The following is a 19122-nucleotide window of genomic DNA, read 5'->3' on the forward strand; positions in this document are numbered from 1 at the left end:
ATCTTCATAGTGGGAATTCATCTCATGCAGTTCTTCACAATAGTAGAATGTAGACAACTGCTTCTTCCTCATGCTCACGAGACAAAACAACACTGTGACTGATATACAATTCAGTGGCCGTGGAATGACTCCAAACCGGTTACCAGGCAGACATGGCAGAACTGGAGGGCGCTCCTTCGCCCACGAGCATGGATAGAACTTGGCTTTCCTTGCCTTTGCTGGTTTTCCCCTGTGTGTGTCTGTGTTCTCATCTGTCTTGGCTAGTTTTTGTTGACTTGATACAAGCTGGAGTTTGAAAAAATGCCTCCATCAGACTGACCAATGCGCAAGTCTGTTAGGCATTTTAGTGATCAATTGTTGACACTGGAGGGCCGCCCCTCCCACTGTGGGAGGTACTATACCCTGTCTGGTGGACCTAGGCTGTATGAGCAAGCCATGAAGAGAAGCCAGTAATCAGCTATCCCTCCTGGCTTAAGCATCAGTTCCTACCTGCATGTTCCTGCCCTGACTTCTCTGGATGGTGGGCTGTTAGCTGTTAAGTCAAATGAACCATTTCCTCCCCAAGTTGCTTTTGGTCTTGGTGTTTAGTACAGAAAAAGAATGCAAAGTAATTGGTCATCCCTTCTTAATGATCTGCCAATCAAACACCCCAGCACCTGGTTAAGAGGTAAACAGAATCATAATGAGTACTTTAAGTCTGTATCCATAAGGAGTGCCTCAATTCAGCTCCTGTATTAAGGCCATGGAACTACTAGTCAGCCTCATCTTGCTGAACTATTGAGTCCAGAAGATGTATTCGTCCACAGCTCTGCTGTCAGGCTCATGCATTCCTAGACTTTTAGCCAGCACTGGGTGAGTGACTCTGCAGAGAGAACACAGCGAGAGCAGTTCATAGAAAACACACGGTATGTAATTGGATAGGAAGATGCCTGGTGGCTTAGTTGTCCCGGTGCCCTTGTCAGTCTATCCTATTGGAACATCACTAATTAATATTATGATCCTTCCATCGGTGGTTTCTGATTCAGTGGGTGGTAGTTCAGCTCTTCCTTAAGGCATACATGGCAAGAAATAGTCAAGTTCTTCTTATGTTTATAAATTATTCTAGTTTGTTTTCCACTTTCTGTGATAAGCATCATGGCCAAAAGCCAGCTGGGGAGGAAAGGGCTTATTTGGCTTACATTTCCAGGTTCACAGTCCATCATTGAGGGGATCCAGGAAGAGACACAAGCCAGAACTGAAGGAGCGACCACAGGGGAATGCTGCTTCCTGGCTCAGTCACAAGCTCATTCTACACAGCTCGGGATCACCTGCCTAGAGAGTGGCACAGCCCACAGTGGCCTGAGCCCTCCCGTGTCAATCACCAATCACAACAGTCTTCTATAGAATTACCCACAAACTAGTCTCATTGTGGCAGCTCTTCCAGATTCTCTCTTCTCAGGTGACTCTAGTTTGTGTCAGGATGACAATAAAAAAAATAAAAAAAAAATCTAGGACACAACTCAAGCAAGATTGAGGTCACTTAGACGGCATGGGTGGTTTTGTCCACTTGGGAACTTTTTGATGCTTTGTCTCTGATTTAATTTGACTGTAACTTCCCTGCCCCCCACCGATCTCCTCTGTTTACTCTTATTATGTCCATCTCCAAACTGTCCAACTTCGAGGCACTCAACGTAAGCTCTTAAGGATGTGAATTTGGGGACACAGACTGGACCTAACACCTTTTCAAATTCCCTTTTCCTCTGGGAACCTCAGTGAAGAGGCCCACTCACTTTTTCCCTGGTTCCCATTAAGAGTGTGTGTCATCCTGAGTTCAGATCACTAGGTTCCAGCCATGAGTGCTATAGGCCACCCTGGGAGGTTGTAAAGACAGTTGTTAGCAAGGGTGCACACAAGCCAGTTTCAAATCAAATCCTCCCAGACTCTAAAAACCTGGAATGACTATGGCATGTGAATGAGATGACAAGCCTGCTTCAAACAGAACCACCGTGTGAGTGCAGGCACCTCCTCTCAGGAGGTAATGGGGGTGCCCAGTTCTTGTCTGTATCTAACGGTTAGGGAGGAGGTCGGAATTCAAAGGCACACATGAAGAAATCAATCTTTAGCCTTCCCACAGTCTTTTATAAGCACTAAATGAAGCTTATTTGAAACTTGATATGCAGTTTAAAATACAAGCTATCACACCCAAAGTCCAGACCACCCTCACAATTGTGTCCCTAAATATTTGCCTCATTGACTTCATTTCATTTGTGCTGCTTGTGACAGGGTGGCCTCATACAGGTGTGCCTGTCACCGCTGTGCACTTTAAGTGGATGTAACTACATGAATGATGCCCCCGTGGAGTTCACTGTGCACTCGACACACCATATACCCCAGATGCCTGGAATCTGTGTGCCTGGGGAGAGCCTTGGATCAGTGGACTAGAACTTCTGGGTGCTCCTTACCTGAACAGGGCAGTGGGCTCAAAGGGTCCATTCTTCAAATATCTTCTCCCATCTGATGGAGTATCCATCTCTCCAGACTAGTGCTTTTCTGCTGCTCAAAATCAACTGTTCTCCATGGGGGCTTTACAGTGGGGTCTTGAGAGAAACACTGAGTTCACGGCCATCATATATCCCAGACTAAAGAGCCAACCTACAATCAGTGGAGACAAGAGCCTCCCCCTCAGCATTGTTTGGGAACATCAGGTGTTGCCAATGTACAGCTGGCCTCCTGATGTATCTCCTGAAACACCAGGCTTGTCTGTGGTGTAGACACGACTCCATATGTTAATCCTAAGCCAGAACACTTTATGATGGGGTTGTTTGTAAACGGTTCCATGTTTACTGATTGCTGTGCTGAATAATTGATTGGATTATTATAAGGTTGAGCATAATATATGTGATGCCGATTAATCTCTTTTTTATGTAAAGTGGCCAATTGCTTCTGAACTTGTTGCAGCAGACATAACACATGGGCCACAGCACAGCCCACACTCCCGAGTGGGACATATTGATGGGAATTTGGGTCACTGAGGAAATTCCTCTGGTCCACCAGGCAAGGGCCTGGCTAAATAAAGCGCTTAAAGTGATTCCTCGTACTAGCTTTGAAGTCAGCTCTGTGTCCTGTTTCCAAGAACGTTGTTCCAACCACTTGGGCCTCTGTGGGGCTCCTCCCACTGTGGAACCTCCCACTGGCCCTCAACTAATGATGACCACCAGGACTGCATTTAGAGTCACACCTGCAATCCCGAATAATGTTATCTCAGGACCTTCAATTTATGGCAAAGTCCCCTTTGCCATATCAGATGGCAGTGACAGGCTCCATGGATAAGGACATTGGTAACTTCACTACCCCTTGATTCTAGAGAAGTAGTGGAGAGATGTCCATCCCAGGGAGATTGAATTCATCTTCTGTATGTTCTCATTGAAATCTGATAACCCTGAGTGTGTGGTCTCCCTGGGAGCGGAAGCCTTTCCAAGTGTTCTCACTTGGCACCATGGACAGCATCTACAACAGAGCATGGCTTACAGGTGGCTTCTCCAGGTGTTGTCTGTGACCCACAGCTGGAAGGAGGTCAGCATTCAAAACCACACACTGAGCACTGATCTTTAGCCTCCCCTCACACCCCCACAGGTACTAAATGGAGCTTATGTCAAGACTGATACCCAGTTTCAAATGCAAGCTATCACCTCCAATGCCTTGGCCATAGCTTCATATGCATATAATCTTAAACCCTTGGCACAGTGATCTCCATTAATCATTGACAGGATGGCCCCATACAGCTGTGCACATCACCATTGCAGTTCAAACAGGCACTGCATGCCACTTAGAATTCAAAACATCATGTCCTGAGGTCTGATAGTCACTCAAAACAGTCCTGATTAAGGGGTATAGTGTGCAAATCTGGGGCCTTCAGAACTTTAGATTCCTTTCTGGTTTTGATAATAAAATTCCTTACCAGAAAGCAACTTAGAGGAGAAAGGGCTTATTTCAGTGAATAATGGCAGGTTTACAGCCCATCATAATGAGGAAGTTAAGGCAGGAACTTTAAAAAGCTAAGCACATCACCCACAGTCAAGAGCAGAAAGCAGTGAAAGCACATAGGCTGCTTGCTTATTAGTGCTCAGCTCCATTTCTCCGTTTTTATACAGTTAAGGACTCCACGCCTAGGGAATGGGGCTGCCCACAATGGATTGTGTTCTCTCACATTGATGAACTCAATACAATCTCCCACAGACACGCCCATAAGCCAACCTAGGGTAGACAACCCCTAACTGAGACTCTCTTCTCAGTGACTGTGGGTTGTATTAAGTTGATAATTCAAGCTCACCACCCTAGGAGTTAGGGCTGACATATCCTAATTAGTACCATAATCAGGATTCTATACTGGGTACATTTGGTTCCAAAGTTCATTCTATCAACCACCACACCGAGGAACACAAACTGTAGCCATCGAAGATGGACCATGAAGGCTGGAGAGAAACAAGAGGGCACTTATTTCTGTTTCCTTCTCAAGCTACTGGAAATGAACACACATAACTTGCTGGATGAGATAATGCAAACGTGCAAATTCCCCTCCCTTGTGACTTCATAGGATTTTAGTAAATCACCCATCATATCCCAAGCCAAAAAGGTAACGTTGACTTGAAGTTTATCTTTAATTATATTTAAATCACAGAGCCTAACTGAATGTATTGACATTTATACCAAGAAATTAATTGACATTCCATTAACCTCAACCAGCAAATTAATTCTTCAGCCCCAGACCTTGGGCACTAGAAGCTTGAAGCTCAATTATGTATTGATCATAGGCGGGGACATGACAGTCTCACATGGAGGTTTAAAGAAACAGAAACCTTTTTTGTGGGAGGAATTACCTATATACATATTTGAATTAATTTTATTGCAGGATAATAAAACATCTCAGCCTGTGAGCTCTGTCATTTGTCATGTCAGATGGGAGCTGAGAAAACCATTAGTAGATTTAGTGCCCATCATCGCTATCAATTAATAACCCCCTTTTTGAATTTTCATGTGAACGTAAGAGCTTTTTTAGTCCAGCAATTCAATTCAATGGCATGCTTAAAGAGATTGTAGATGGAGAACAATAATGTCTGTAGGTCTTTTATTTCAGTGTGGCACTAATACTGTAGGATGTATACTTGCTTCAGATATGCTTTGGCTATTGGGTTCAGGGGTGGTGTGTGTGTGTGTGTGTGTGTGCGCGCATGCGCGCATGGGTGCATGTATGTGTGGGATACACCTCAATTTTCTGCTGAAGATGTCACACAGTCATGGTGAGGCTTTCCCACTTCCAAACACCAAGGTACTTGCAAAGACACTTAACCCTGCTTCACATCTGTCAATCCTGGAGGCATTCTGCTGAGAGGAAGTGTAAAGAAGTTCTGCTTAGTTTATCTTAACTTAAAAATAATAAATAATTGCAGTGGGGTCTAGGGAGCAGAGTCACCAGACGTAGTAGTAGAAATAGTTCCAATTAAAATTTTGTGCTAGGAAATCTTATAATGCGCACCTTTATAAACTCCAGCTAGAACGCGGACAATGTCTTCATCAGTGTTAGCCCATTACAGACCCTTCTTAGTTCCCCAAGAAGGGAGAGGTTGAGACAGTCAGAAACTAACTGTGTGATTGTCTTGCTTACATTTCTTGCCAATTGCACCTTACTCTGAGTTTGTAGCTCCCGCTCAAGTTGCACGGAGGGCTAAAGCTTCATCACGAATGCTGGGCATCCGAGGTACCTGTTTATGCAAGACAAGATGTGGTCTCGAACAGTCTGCAGCCCTGGCGAGGATACTAATGTGTCTGTGGCATACAGATTGGATTTCTTTCTTTCTTTTTGAGTGGGAAAAAAAACTCCCAACAAAAAGAAATGTATAAAAATAAAATATCTCTCTATCTCCAAGCGAATATGTTTAAGAAAATGTCACGAAGTGGAGATGAAAGATTTAGTGTTATTTTTTCCCTCTGTTTGTCTGCTGTAGCGATTCCAGCTCAGCAAGTGTGGAAAATGCCTTCCCTTTGGGAGTGGAGGGGGCTCCTCAAAGATGTCAAGGGCACTCGCTGCTTTTAGGTAGAATTATGCCTTTTGCAAACAGCTGATTTCCCATCTTCCATCTTTGTGCGCTCTCTCTCTCTCTCTCTCTCTCTCTCTCTCTCTCTCTCTCTCTCTCTCTCTCTCTCTTCTCTCTTTCCACTTTGGAACATGGAAGAAAAGCTTCTTGAGCTATGGATTAACAGGTAAAGTATGCCATAAAAGATCATTTAAGTCAATCCAGGTAAAACAGAGGTGGAAATATAGTTAAAATAGGAACAAAAGGGGTCAAATTGGGAACTTGCCTTTTAATAAATGAAACTTAAAACCTAGAAGGCAAGGCTATTTCATCTCCAATACACCGATCATATAATTAGAATGTTGGGCTTGCTCTTAAAGACTGATGTGGACATCGCCTAAGTGGGAGCGGTTCTCTCTTGCAAAGAAAACCCCATTTTGAATGAGTGACTGTGTTGCTGTGTTTCAAATCTGCACAGCCTAGATAGGGTACCCTAAACAGAATAAATAAGCAGCTGCACTCAAGTCTAGCTGAAGTTGAATTGGGGTAACCCACAGGAGCAAGGGTGAGAGGTTACTTACAGGAACGTGAGTGAGGGGTTGCTTACAGAAGCATGGAAGATGGCTCACTCACAGGAGCACAGGCTAGTGCACCCAAGCAAAGCTCCTCTTGCTAGCAATAGCTGTTTGCTTCTGTATTCTCTATGAAGTGTGGGTCTGTGTGAGCCCTCCTTTGCATAACAAAACATCTATGGTCCAGATCTTGTGTGGGTCTCCTCACGAAGGCATGGACTATGTCCTATTCAGAAGACAGCATCCCAAGCATAACATCTCTGTTACATTTCTTTCTGGGATTTCTGCTTCATATTTAAGATGATGACATGAGTTGCAAAGGGTCCAGCTGGTCAAAGTTCATGTAGATTTTCACATTTGAACATGGCCACACCCCTACTTGTTAATCATTTTGTGTATCACTCAAGCAATATAGGTAAGTCCTCATCTGGAAACTTGAGCTGTCCTAGGTCAAGGCTGTCTGTGTATTTTTGTCCATTCTGGTTAACTGGGGTTGCTCCTCTGTGTGCAAGGGCAGGGCTTGAGATCACAAATGTGTGAAGGATGCTTGCACTTAAGAAAAATGCCCCACTCTGATTAACATTCTAGAGTTCTGCAGAGATTCTTGTGAAATCCATAACTCATCTAAAGGAGTTCCCCCATTTATTTTTTCCCCCTTTCCATTGAAGCTTGGCCTATTGCTCTATTTCAGTTGGAATCATTTTGTACTTTTTAGTACCTAAAAAAAAAAAGCCTAGTATATGAATTCTAACCCTAATGCCAGCCTTTATAATAGGGCCCGCCTATGCCAATTTCTCTCATTCCACTTCTCTTGTTGTTCCAATCTGGAATAGCCCCAGGTCAACTCTTACATGTGAACTTTCTCATTAGCACTTGGGAGAAGTACTTGACTGGTTCATGTTCTCTTCTAGAGGAGTATCTATATGGTGAAGTAAATACCATTTTATTATTTTTAAAGGTTATTAATTTGTCTTTTTATTCTCATGATAAAGATCAGGAATTGGCAAGCTTTCTCTGTAAGGGGTAGGATAGCAATATGCCAAGCTTTATAGACCATGCATGCTCTATGTTGTATACTCTTTTTTCTTCAAAAATTAAGCTTAAATTTAGCTAAAAACAAAAAAAAACAGTCCATAAGCAAACTGTGATTCATAGATGACTGGCTAGCCATAGCTGGCTGCTTGGGGGATAGTTTTAAAGACTTGCATGGCCTTCCTACCAATCACCTGCACCTCTGGCCCCAGTCAGTCCCAGTCCCAGGATTCCTTTTTGTTTGTTTGGTTGTTTTTTTTTTGTTTTTTGTTTTTTGACAGGCTTTCTCTATACAACAGTCCTAGCTGCCTAGCTGTTCTGGAACTAGCTCTTGTAGACCAGCCTGGCCCACCTGCCTCTGCCTGTTGAGTGCTGGGATTAAAGGCATGCGCCACCACTGCCCGGCTCCATCCCAGAATTCTTAAGATCCCAGTCACACCACAGAGATTGCTTCAGTTTTCACTGTACTGCACACAAACCTTGGCCCATGAGTTTCACCTCTTTGGCGATCTCTCTCTTTCTCTCCTCTAGAATGACTCTGGTCACAAAGAGAGTTAATGAGACGAGAAATTTATAGTGACAAAGAAGATCTCATTATAAAGTATATACATTAAAGGAGTTGTGCATATTTTACTTACTCATAAAAGGTCTTATACAGAAAATGGTAATGAAGAAGTTAGAAAAAATGTATCAGTAATGGAAAATTTTAATAGCATGATAATGTCTAAGGAGAAACAATTTGTTTGAGTAATATCCCCATTTTAATCTTGAGAATGAGACATGAAAAAGGACACAGGAAAGGAGGACAGTGGTCCTTCCATGTGGGAGACATCTGGTCCCTTATGTCTGCATCATTGCAAATTTCCCAAATTCCACTGCAGGCGAGGACCACAGTAATGTTCTTCTAAGAGGAGCTGAGCCTGGAGTGAAACCCTCTGTACCTTCCCTCATTCCCCACTCCTGTTTCTGGAGAATATTTATTAATTGCCTTTGATTTCTCTCCTAGTTTGCTTTCTATTACGGTCATAAAATATTGGCCAAAAGCAATCTGGAGAGCAAAGCATTTTTACTAGGCTATAGCTCTGATCAGAGACCATCACTGAGGGAAGTCAGGGCAGGAACCTGGAGGCAAGAACTGAAGCGGAGATCATGGAAAAATGTTTCTTATTGTCTTGCTCCCCATGGCTTGCATAGATGGCTTTCTTACACCAGGGATGGCATCACCCACAGTGGTCAGTGCCCTCTCATATTAGTCACCTATCAAGAAAATATGTCACATGCTTGTCTACATGCCAGATTGGTAGGGACATTTCCTCAATTGAGGTCCTTTTCTTCCTAGATGACCCATCCCTGGGTCAAGTTGACAAAAAGACCTAAACAGGATGCTATCCTGCTTATTTTGAAAATTCCTTCATTTTTTATAGGACGGCCAATAAGATGATGAAGATTCTTTAGTAAATGAATGTGTGACAAAGTGTAACAACCCATTGAGGACTTTAGGATGGAAGACCCAGCCTAAGACAATGGCTCTTCCCATAAGGTGTAGCTGCCACAAGAAGTACTAGACTCTCACTGTGACTCCTTCAGAGGCAAGGACTGGGGCATCTAACTTAGCACCAACAGTCTCTGCTAAAGCTGAGTTCCCAGCAAATAACCCCTCAAATTCAGATCTTGTAAACTGGCTCTAAAAACTCCAAAAGAATTACCATGGCTCACTGTCTCATGGACTATAGTCTGTTTTGGAGGGGAAAGCATGTGGCAGGTGACCTATGATTCAAATTGCTCATCTCTTGGCCATCAAGAAGCAGAGGACAGAAATAGACATCATCATCAAGGCTCATCCCTGGTGGCTAGTTTCCATACCTAGCCCTCACCTCTGAAGTCTCCGCAGCCTCCCTAGGCAGTGCCATCTGCTAAGGACTGAATGTTCAAACACCTTTCAAACCGTAACAGGGACTATCCAAGGAAAGCCAGACTTGGGTCATTAGCATTGAAAGTGTTTAGAGCTAGGGTTCAGGCACAAGGGGGCAGTGGAATGGATGGGGAAGTCTGTACAATTCTATGGACCTAATATCACACGTCTTGCACTCGGGTGACCTATTAGAAAGTGTATGGAAAGGGGTACCGGGAATACATATCAAAGGGGTCCCTAAGAAAAGAGTCACTCACGTCCTAGATGGGTCCTCCCGACCCCACTCCTCCACTCCACCTCTGGCTTGGTTTTGGTTTCCTAAAATTTCACCAATTTATCCTTCAGGGAACCATCTGGAGCAGCCTAAAGTTGGGAGTGAAATTTCACTCCCTGTCTCCCACACCCATGTCACCATGCAAATGCAGCTCTCACACACACCCCGGAAGCCAGTTGCCCATGTGGGTGGCTGCAGAGTGAAAGTGGATCACTAGAGTGCTTCTTAAAGCCATACCATGATATATTGGCTTCTAATCTGTAATAAATAAAAACAAACATGGATATTATTAACAAGTGTTAACAGTGCTCTAGTTAACAGTGCTCTAGTGCACCTGGAAGCGGGGAACATAAACTAAGGGATTGTCTTGACCAGACTGGGCTTTGGCCATGTCTGTCTCTATTGGTTGATTATTGATGCAGAATGGCCACGCCCTCTCTTGAGGCACCATCCCTCCTAGGCAGGTTGTCCTTGGCTGTACAAGAATGCTAGCTGAGCATAATCTCCAGAGCAAGCCAGTAATCTGTATTCCACCCTAGGCTTTGCTTCAATTCCTGTTTGAATTGCTGCCCTGACTTCCCTCAGTGATGGACTATGATCTTGAAATGTAAGTTAGGTAAACCCTGTTTTCCCCAAGATGGTTTTGTTCAGAGTATTTTATCAGGACAACAGAAAGGAGGCTGGAAGACTTAATAACTTGAGTTCTCTGCTATTAATATTGTGCCCACCCAAGGGTCAGAGTCTATGTGGTGTTTGATCTTTCCAAATGCAATGTGTGATGAAGCATTCGCAGCTAATATTCTAGTTTTTATGCCTCCACTTTGATTTACTGAAACATCACAGGACTCAGAGGATTGGCAGAGGACCCTAAAAGCAAAGTTGATTTCAAAGTGTCTTGAAACAAATCTTTCTCTCTCTCTCTCTCTGGTGAGGCTCATAGAGTATATTTAAAGGGCGTGTGACATAGCTTCAATTGTCAACTTGACACACCAGGGAACAAGAAACCTCATTTGAAAAATTGCCTCCATCGTATTGGCACATGGGCAAGTCTTTTGGGCATTTTATCAATTTATGTTTGTTGTAGAAGGGCTCAGCCCACTTAGGGTGGTACCATTCCTGGGCTGCTATTCCTAGGCTGTATAAGAAAGCAGTTTGAGCAAGCCATAGGGAACAAGCCAGTAAGCAGCATCCCTCTGTGTCCTCTGCTTCAATTCCTGCCTCCAGACTACTGCCTCGATTTCCCTCTGTGATGGACTGTGACCCTGTAAGCCAAACAAAGCCTTTACTCTCCACATTGCTTTTAGACAGTGTTTTATCTCAGCAATGGAGAAATAAATGAGGATAGCTGGATTATTGATAGGTCCTTCCTTCCTCCTCTTTGGGAATCCATGGGTTGTGTCGATACCTTCCCAGTGCCCCTCTATTCATCTGCTCCTCTCATGAGATGCTTGGTTTTCCTGTGTCCTCATCGAGAAACTCTCGTCTTCCTGTGTCTATAGTATTCCTTTGTGGATAGTCTACAGCACTTCCTTGATGGTCATCAACTTCTCTGACTTCGGCTTGTCTTGAACAAAAAAAGAAATGTTCGTATTTCTCCCGCAGTTTCACAAGGCCTAGGAACTTTAGTTAACAGTGACTTATTTTAGTGATTGAAACATATTATTTATCCCATGCTCTCCTGGCTTTTAGGGTTGCTGATAAGACATCTGGTGTTGTTTTACTGTTTCTGCCTTTGTATGTGAGGTGCAATTTGCCCACTACAGCTTTCAGTGTTTGTGTTTCTCTTGGTGTTTTTTGTCTTGTACAGTGATGTGTCATGGAGGGGTTGTGCTCATCCTCTCTGTTTGGCTTCCAAATATTGCCCGTGTTTGCATGTCCATCTCTTCCTCAAAGTCAGGGGCATTCTCAACTATAATTTCTTCAAATTAATTATCTAAGCCCTTTAGACTTCATTCCAAATCCTTTCTCTACCTCGGGGATTCTTATGTTGGTCTCTTGACTGTTTCTGAGTTGTTGCACAAGTTTGTCATTTGTGTTGGTTTTTCTTTCTTGTATGTTGCTATGCACTGTCTCAGACTTGTCCACCCGTCCTGAACTCCGTTACTCTGACCAGGCTTATCCAATGTTTTCTTTCCATTGTCTTTTCTTTTAGTGTTATTGATAGACTCTGTCATTTCCAGAATATCTGTGGTTCTACTCCAGTGTCTCAATTTACATGCCACCTTTCCTGTCTATGTGCTCAGATCCTCACTCCAGGGTACTGAGCATCTCATCCACTCCGGTCACCTTCTTGTCTGGGTCCCGAGTGGATTTTCTTACATCATTCAAGTGCTCTTTGGAGTCTTCTGATGGCCTTGATTAGTTTTAAAGTAAGACTCTGATATCTTTTTCTGGAATTCCATCTATTTTATTATCTTTGTTTTCTGGTATTGAGTCGTCACTTTGTGAAATGCCATTGTGCATTGCTGGCTCCTGGCTTTTGCTCTCTTTGTGTGATTTACGTAGTTGTTAGGATGTGTGTGTCCTTTAGGATATAGTTTATCTTTTATTACTTTTATTTTCTCTTTATTTTCTTTTGTTTTATTTTTCCAATGCTGGGGATTGTACCCAGGGCCTTATACTTCTAGGCAAGGGTTCTGACACTGAATCAAAGTCATACTTTGTTTTGTTTTCTTTTATGTGAGTCTCCTGGTGAGTTGCCTTGTCCTTGTGTGGCATTAGATTAGAGATAGAGCTGAATGCAGTAGCACGTATGGTGGGTTACCAGTGGTCCAGGAAAGAATAGCAGCAGAGAGTGAAGACACTTGTGACCTCCACCTGCATTCTCTAGAACATTCAGATACAGTATCACTGAAATTTCCATGGCAAACAAAATAGCAACAACAAAAAACTCCATAACAACTTGGTTTATGGTATTTTTTTTTAGTGCTAATGGTCTCAATATTTGAGTAGTGAAGTAAAAAAAAGGAATGGATAAGAGAGAATGCAGAGGTATAATCAGAATGAGAGGAGAGTGTATGGTTGGGTACACAGTGAGTAGTAGGAAGACTGTTGTGTGTTGGATGTAGAGGAAGAAAGGGAAACAACACAGGCTTTTCCAGTGAGAATACAAATTAAGCCACAACAAATAACCCAAAGACAGAAGTGGCATTCTATGAACCTAATCAAAACAATTAGTTAGAATTAAAATAATAAGGGCTGGAGAGAGGGCTCAGTGGGTGAACTTCTTGCTGCCAAAGCTTACAACCTCTGTCCTGTCCCCAAAACTTATGTAATGAAAGGAGAGAACCATTGATTTCTATGTGTATGTGGCGATATACACACACATACACACACACACACATACACACACAAGTGTAATTCAAAAATAGTAAGTAAACAGTAAACAAACAAAAATTAAATTAAGCAATAAATATTAAATGGATAGTAAAATAGCTAGGCATGGTGGTACACATCTTTACTTCCAATATTCAGAAGGCAGAGGCAGGTGAATCCCTGAGTCTGCTGCCATCCTGGTCTACATAGAAGGTTCCAGGCTGGTCAGGATTGCATAGTAAGATCCTGTCTATAATGAAATATGACAGAATATAGTGTACTTTCTCTCAGTCTGTCTCTTCATGCTAGGGAAATGTACTTTATCTGACACTGACAGGGTGGGGCTACTGGTGTCAGACATTCAAAATAAGTCAAAGACAACTTCTGGCCAGAATGCCACCTCTGATTTCCTCAGGTTGCAAATTACACCCCATCTCTGATGCTTTGGGGGTGATCTGGGCAGTGCAGGGCTTTCTGTACATGAGTCTCTGAGGGAATGGGGAAGACCCACTGTGTCTGCCCTTTCTAATCTGTTAGATTGGCTGTTACACATCTCAACACATACTTCCCATGCTCCTGTAAGACTTCAGGGATGAGAGAGGGTGTTAGGGAGGCAGAAAGTGTTGAGGAAACCACTCTAATCACCCTGCTGATACTATCACCTCTATGTGTACTGTTGAGCATCTATGGCATCCATCAGGACTCTGCCCCGGGTTCTGCTTACACTTCCACCAACCCTGGTTTCTTTGCACTTTGGATCTCCCTACTTCAGACTCCTATGTCTGTCTTCTAGTACTGGGTCCACAGTCTACTGTCCTCTACCTACCCCCTCAGACCCCCGAAACACGAAATTCGGCTTCTGATTTGAGTTTTCAGCATCCAAACTGCCAGACTCCAGGGGTAGCTGCTACCCACTGTTCTTGAATACATGCTTTATGCAGAACCGGTTTGGACCAGTAGGAGCATCTTGGCATGGACTGGTGTAGGGGTGCCTTCTTCTACCATCCTCGTTTCTGTTCTCTGTGGCTCTTTCGCTTGTTTCTGTATTGATGGCTCTTACCTTGACTTTGTTTGATCCAATCTCATGATCTCCAATCAGCCATCTTAACCCGTGTGTTCACAGTGTCTCTTTCTGAGCTTCCAGGTGAGAGATTGCATGGTGGGTGGTGTCACTGACATGTGTGTTTGCATAAACTGGTCCTCTGTGGAAAAAAAATCAGCGCTAATGAAAATAGTAAATGCCAGTGTTTGAAGGCACTTTTGTGAAGATGTGAAACGAGTCACTACATACATGTCTGCTCACTAATGCTCCTTTGAGAGCCCATCTCAGACAGCCCCTATGAGCCCTCACCTACCCTTCTTTCATCTTCTCCTCAAGAGAGGCTGGCATGAAACCATTTTGTCTCTCACCTGTCACGTAAAAGCACAGACATTGTACTAGAAAGAAACTCTGAAGAGAAGAAAGCAGCCAGTTAATGAAAATAGCAAAGGCTGCTAAAATAGTTCTAGCCTTCTAGCCTGGATCTGTTTCCAGAACTGTGTTTATGGGAACTCATATGTCTCGAAACTAGCATTTGTCACAGCCATTCCTGTCTCTGGGTGATAGCTGATGATGTCTCCATGTTTATCAGCAGTGGGATGATCCCTGGGCCCACTTCCTTGCCTGTCTTCTGTTTCCCTGCAACACTGCCTTACCATCAATAGAACACAAGGCCATAGCATCCTTTAAAATTCTGTGCACATGACCAAACAGGCTGTGACTCTGAGATAAAATCAACGTAACAGTGTTGTTGTTTCTGGAAGTCCAGGAAAGAGCCATTCTTGGGGTGGGGGAGAAAGAAAGAAAGAAAGAAAGAAAGAAAGAAAGAAAGAAAGAAAGAAGGAAGGAAGGAAGGAAGGAAGGAAGGAAGGAAGGAAGGAAGGAAGGAAGAAAGAAAGAAAGAAAGAAAGAAAGAAAGAAAGAAAGAAAGAAAGAAAGAAAGAAAAAAGATGGGTCAGAAAGTGTTCAGAGAATGCAGCCCCTGTCCTGGGGATGCTGAATAGCTCAGAAGAAGGAGCTACTCTTAAATGATGATGTCAGAGCCCTGGCAAGGGCTGGCAAGCATGCAGATGGTGGCTTGTCCTTAAATTGCTCAAGGCTTGGAGCACACAAACAGAAGTGCCAGCGAAACGCCACACCGACACAGGTGAGTTCTGCGTCTCAGTTGCTCACCTCTGTTTCCCTTCATTCCTACTCCATAGTGTGGATGATGCCTCCTACGAAGTCATGCAGATTGACGTCGAGGTTGAAGGACCCAGTGACCCACCCACCACACAGCTTGTCACGTGGCAGGTTGAATATCCAGGAGACATCACCTCTGACCTGGGGGTATCCAAGATCTATGTGAGCCAGAAGGACTTGATTGGGGTCATACCACTGGCAATGGTAAGATAACACTTGGGGAACTGGGAACGGGAAGGCTCCATGCTGTGATCCAGGTTCGGGGGGTCAAGGATGTCAGTCAGCAAGGACCAAGATGGGGACAAAATGGGAGCATAAGCTCACTGCCAATGGCCAACAATATATGTGGTTCAGTTAGTAGTTATGAGCCTGTCTTTATGTGAATATTATGGATGGTGGGATGAACATGCATGATATAATGCAGATAACTTAATGATTTCAGACATATGCAACTGTACAGAGTGCTTAGCTTAAGTGTGCATGTGCTCATACTGAGATGCAAGGAAGGCTGGGCTGGCAATTCAACAACATTACAGTGGCTTAGACACTGCCACAAGGAACAAAGAGAGCAGGTCTTGAAAGGTAATGGGGTATCTCTTCAAGGAATCCTTATCTCCACAAGAGAAGAATAGGGTTCCAGGAAGTACTCATCTTGGTTCTGTGGGTCTGGTGTCTTTCACTGGCATTAGCCACCTTCCTGTAAAGAAGGAAAATACACCTTAATTCTGGTCTCCATTTACAAGTCATGTGTTCTACTTTGCTTTCTATTGCTGTGATAAATACCAGGACCAAAGGCAAGGTGGTGAGAAAGGGATTTATTTTACTTACATCTTACAGTCTGTTGGGGAAGACTGCTAGTAAGTTTCACAACCAATCTGACTCAAAATAATCACTCAGAAACCATATTATTGTTGTGAGAATGAAACAGTTGCTGGGTCCGCGGCTGAAACTCAGGGGTGGAATGCTTGCCTGGCATATGCCTGTTGTAATAAGAGCGGCAGGGCTGAGTCCCCGGCACCCAGCCGCCCACATGGCTAGCTTATGAACCAAAATAATTACACAGAAATTGTATTTTTTTAATCACTGCCTGGCCCATTAGCTACAGCCTCTTACTGGCTAGCTCTTACATATTGATCTAACCCATTTCTAATATTTTGTGTAGTACCACGAGCTGGCTTACCAGAAAAGATCTTAACCTGCGTCTGTCTGGAGTGGGAGAATCATGGCGACTCCTTGACTCAGCTTCTTTCTCCCAGCATTCTGTTCTGTTTACTCCACCCACCTAAGGGCTGGCCTATAAATGGGCCTAGGCAGTTTCTTTATTATTTAACCAATGACCTTCCTCCATCATATGCCAGGACAGGTTTCAACCCCTAACCCAATAAAACTTAAATTAAATAAATAAATAACTCGTGGGTCCTTCCAAGAACTCCATCCCCTTACAGACACATAATAACTATTAGCCACTATTATAATTTTTCTGTTATAGACAGCAAGGTACAAAGGGCACTCCACAACCACAACAGGTCTGCACATTCTCTAAGGAAAGTGCTTGGTCACAGCCCTGTTCTTCACAGTCTGAAAGCCAGGCAACAGGTAGGCATCTCTGATCAGTGTGCCTCACTGAATTAACCAGATTAAAATACTTTGAATTTGACGAGTTCCCAGCAATCAAGTGAAAATTCTGAGCTCTGACTCCCTGTGTCTTGTATCTGGGCCATTTGGGGGTCCACTTTTGTTGGCTGATAAAATACTTCCCATGGGGGGGTGTTACCATTACAAAATGGCCTTGCTTCTTCTAGTCTATATGCTCACTAAGTGATAACTGGTAAAGCAATGGAGATGTGTAGACCAGGGGGAGGGTTTGAAGTTGAAGCATGCATCCCAGAAGGGAGCTTGAAGAGTTGGGGGTCTGATGGTATGGAAAGCCAGTGCCGGGAGAACCATAGAGTCTTGCCTATACTGATTTTGTTGTTGTTGTTGCTATCATTCAGAAGCATTCTGGTTACATGCTTAGACAGAATTGTGAGGCAAAGGGGAAACAGAAAATTAGGGCATGCTCCATCTGCTCTACAAAAGACTTTGTTATACTGGTCTGCTGGGCTTGGCATATTTACTCTCTTTGTGTGCCCAGAATGGTGACTCAGTGGCTTGGATGTTCTATCTGGTAGCTGAGTGATCCCGATCACATTATTATCCCTGTGAACCCAAACTAATAACAGTCATGTTGGGACTGGAGCGATGGCTCAGCCGTCAAGAGTGCACACCGCTCCTGTAGAGAACTAGAGTTCAGTTCCCCAATACCCACCAGGGTCTCAACAACCTTTAAGTCTATAAAAACCATGTCTACCTTGTATCTAGCAGGGTTAGGGACCAGAGACGAATGGGATCTTTGACTGAGTATAACATTTTCCATTGAACTTCTAAGCCAAGAACTCTGCTAAGTGTCAAGGGAGGCAGAGGAGACTGAAGTCCCTCCTCAGAGGCTGTCTACCTGCGTAGGTGGATGTAACAGTGAAAGAAGAAAGGGATGCCCAAGGCTGCCCCTTGCCCAGTGAGCTGTTCCTGTGGTGGGAAAGCAGACAGCTGAGCCATTCGGAGATACACGCTCCTGATAGGTTCTCAGACATCCCTCCTCATTAGAAGTAGGAATGGAAGAAAGACAGCAATAAACCATGTGTCTAAAAATCCCTTCCATAACTCTATAACACTATAAAGATGTTCTCTATTATAAAATATATTATGGTTTGTGTTTTGATATAGAAATCTTTGCACGTATCTCCCACCGATCCCTTGAGGTAAACTTTGAGAAATAAATTTTAATTCAAGGATGTGAGTCAGAGGATATGTAATTTTGTAATACAGTTTTGTAATGTCTGTAGAATTGCCTTCGGGAAGTCTTAACTAATTTACAATTCTACCTGCTGTGTGTAAAGATACCCATTTCCCCGCAACTTTTCCAACAGAGAATATTAATTTTTTTTCAAATAGACAATTTATTAAGCAAACATCTTATCTCAGTGTCTCCTTAATTTGCCCTACTTGGGTTACATTATTTTTTATTTTATTATTAAATATTTGTCCTTTGCCCATTTTATTATCCTACTGGGAATTCAACTTCTTTTCTTTCTGAAGCTAGAGTGTTGTACAAAGCAGGGAAATCACATTTCAAGGGTAGGACTTGCTGACATTAGCTCTTCCTACATTCTTGTTTAACAAAACTGAACCGCTAGGGTCACTGAGTCCAAATCCACTTTCTCCTGTGTGTTAGTGATAATCTGTCTTTTGGTTGATGTGTCACATGGATTCTTACCAGTTTGCTCTTGACCTCCTAATCTCACACATTAGGGGGCGGTGCAAAGGTTGTGCCTGTTTGCTTATGTATATATTCTGGGATGGAACCTAAGGCTTTTCTTACACTAAGCAAGTCTTCAGTGTCTGAATCATGCCTCCAGCCCTTCACTGGGGAATTCTAAGCAGGTGCTCTACCACTGAGCTACATCCCAACCCCTCACTGGGGGATTCTAGCCAGATGCTCTGCCACTGAGCCATACCCCAGCCCCTCACTGGGAGATTCTAGGCAGGTACTCTACTGCTGAGCTATGCCCCTGGCCCTTGTTTAATTTTTAATGTGATCAAATCTATCGATCCTTTCCATAATTAAAATCTCTCATCTTCTCCTAATGAATTCTAAGAGGAAAATGCACACCTGCTTTATTTGTTCTCACAAAGCCTGGGAATAATAC

General features: G+C 43.4%; 1 protein-coding gene across 1 annotated transcript in view; it reads left to right on the forward strand.

Annotated features, from left to right (window-relative positions):
- Tmem132d (transmembrane protein 132D) overlaps positions 1 to 19122 on the forward strand; it is a 630452-nt gene that overhangs the window by 424432 nt on the left and 186898 nt on the right. The window contains exon 4 of the mRNA XM_057766158.1: positions 15397 to 15580. Within this exon, the coding sequence (XP_057622141.1) occupies positions 15397 to 15580 (184 nt within the window). The remainder of the gene's footprint in view (positions 1 to 15396; positions 15581 to 19122) is intronic.

The sequence above is a fragment of the Chionomys nivalis genome, chromosome 3 (genome assembly GCF_950005125.1).
Source record: "Chionomys nivalis chromosome 3, mChiNiv1.1, whole genome shotgun sequence".
NCBI lineage: Eukaryota > Metazoa > Chordata > Mammalia > Rodentia > Cricetidae > Chionomys > Chionomys nivalis.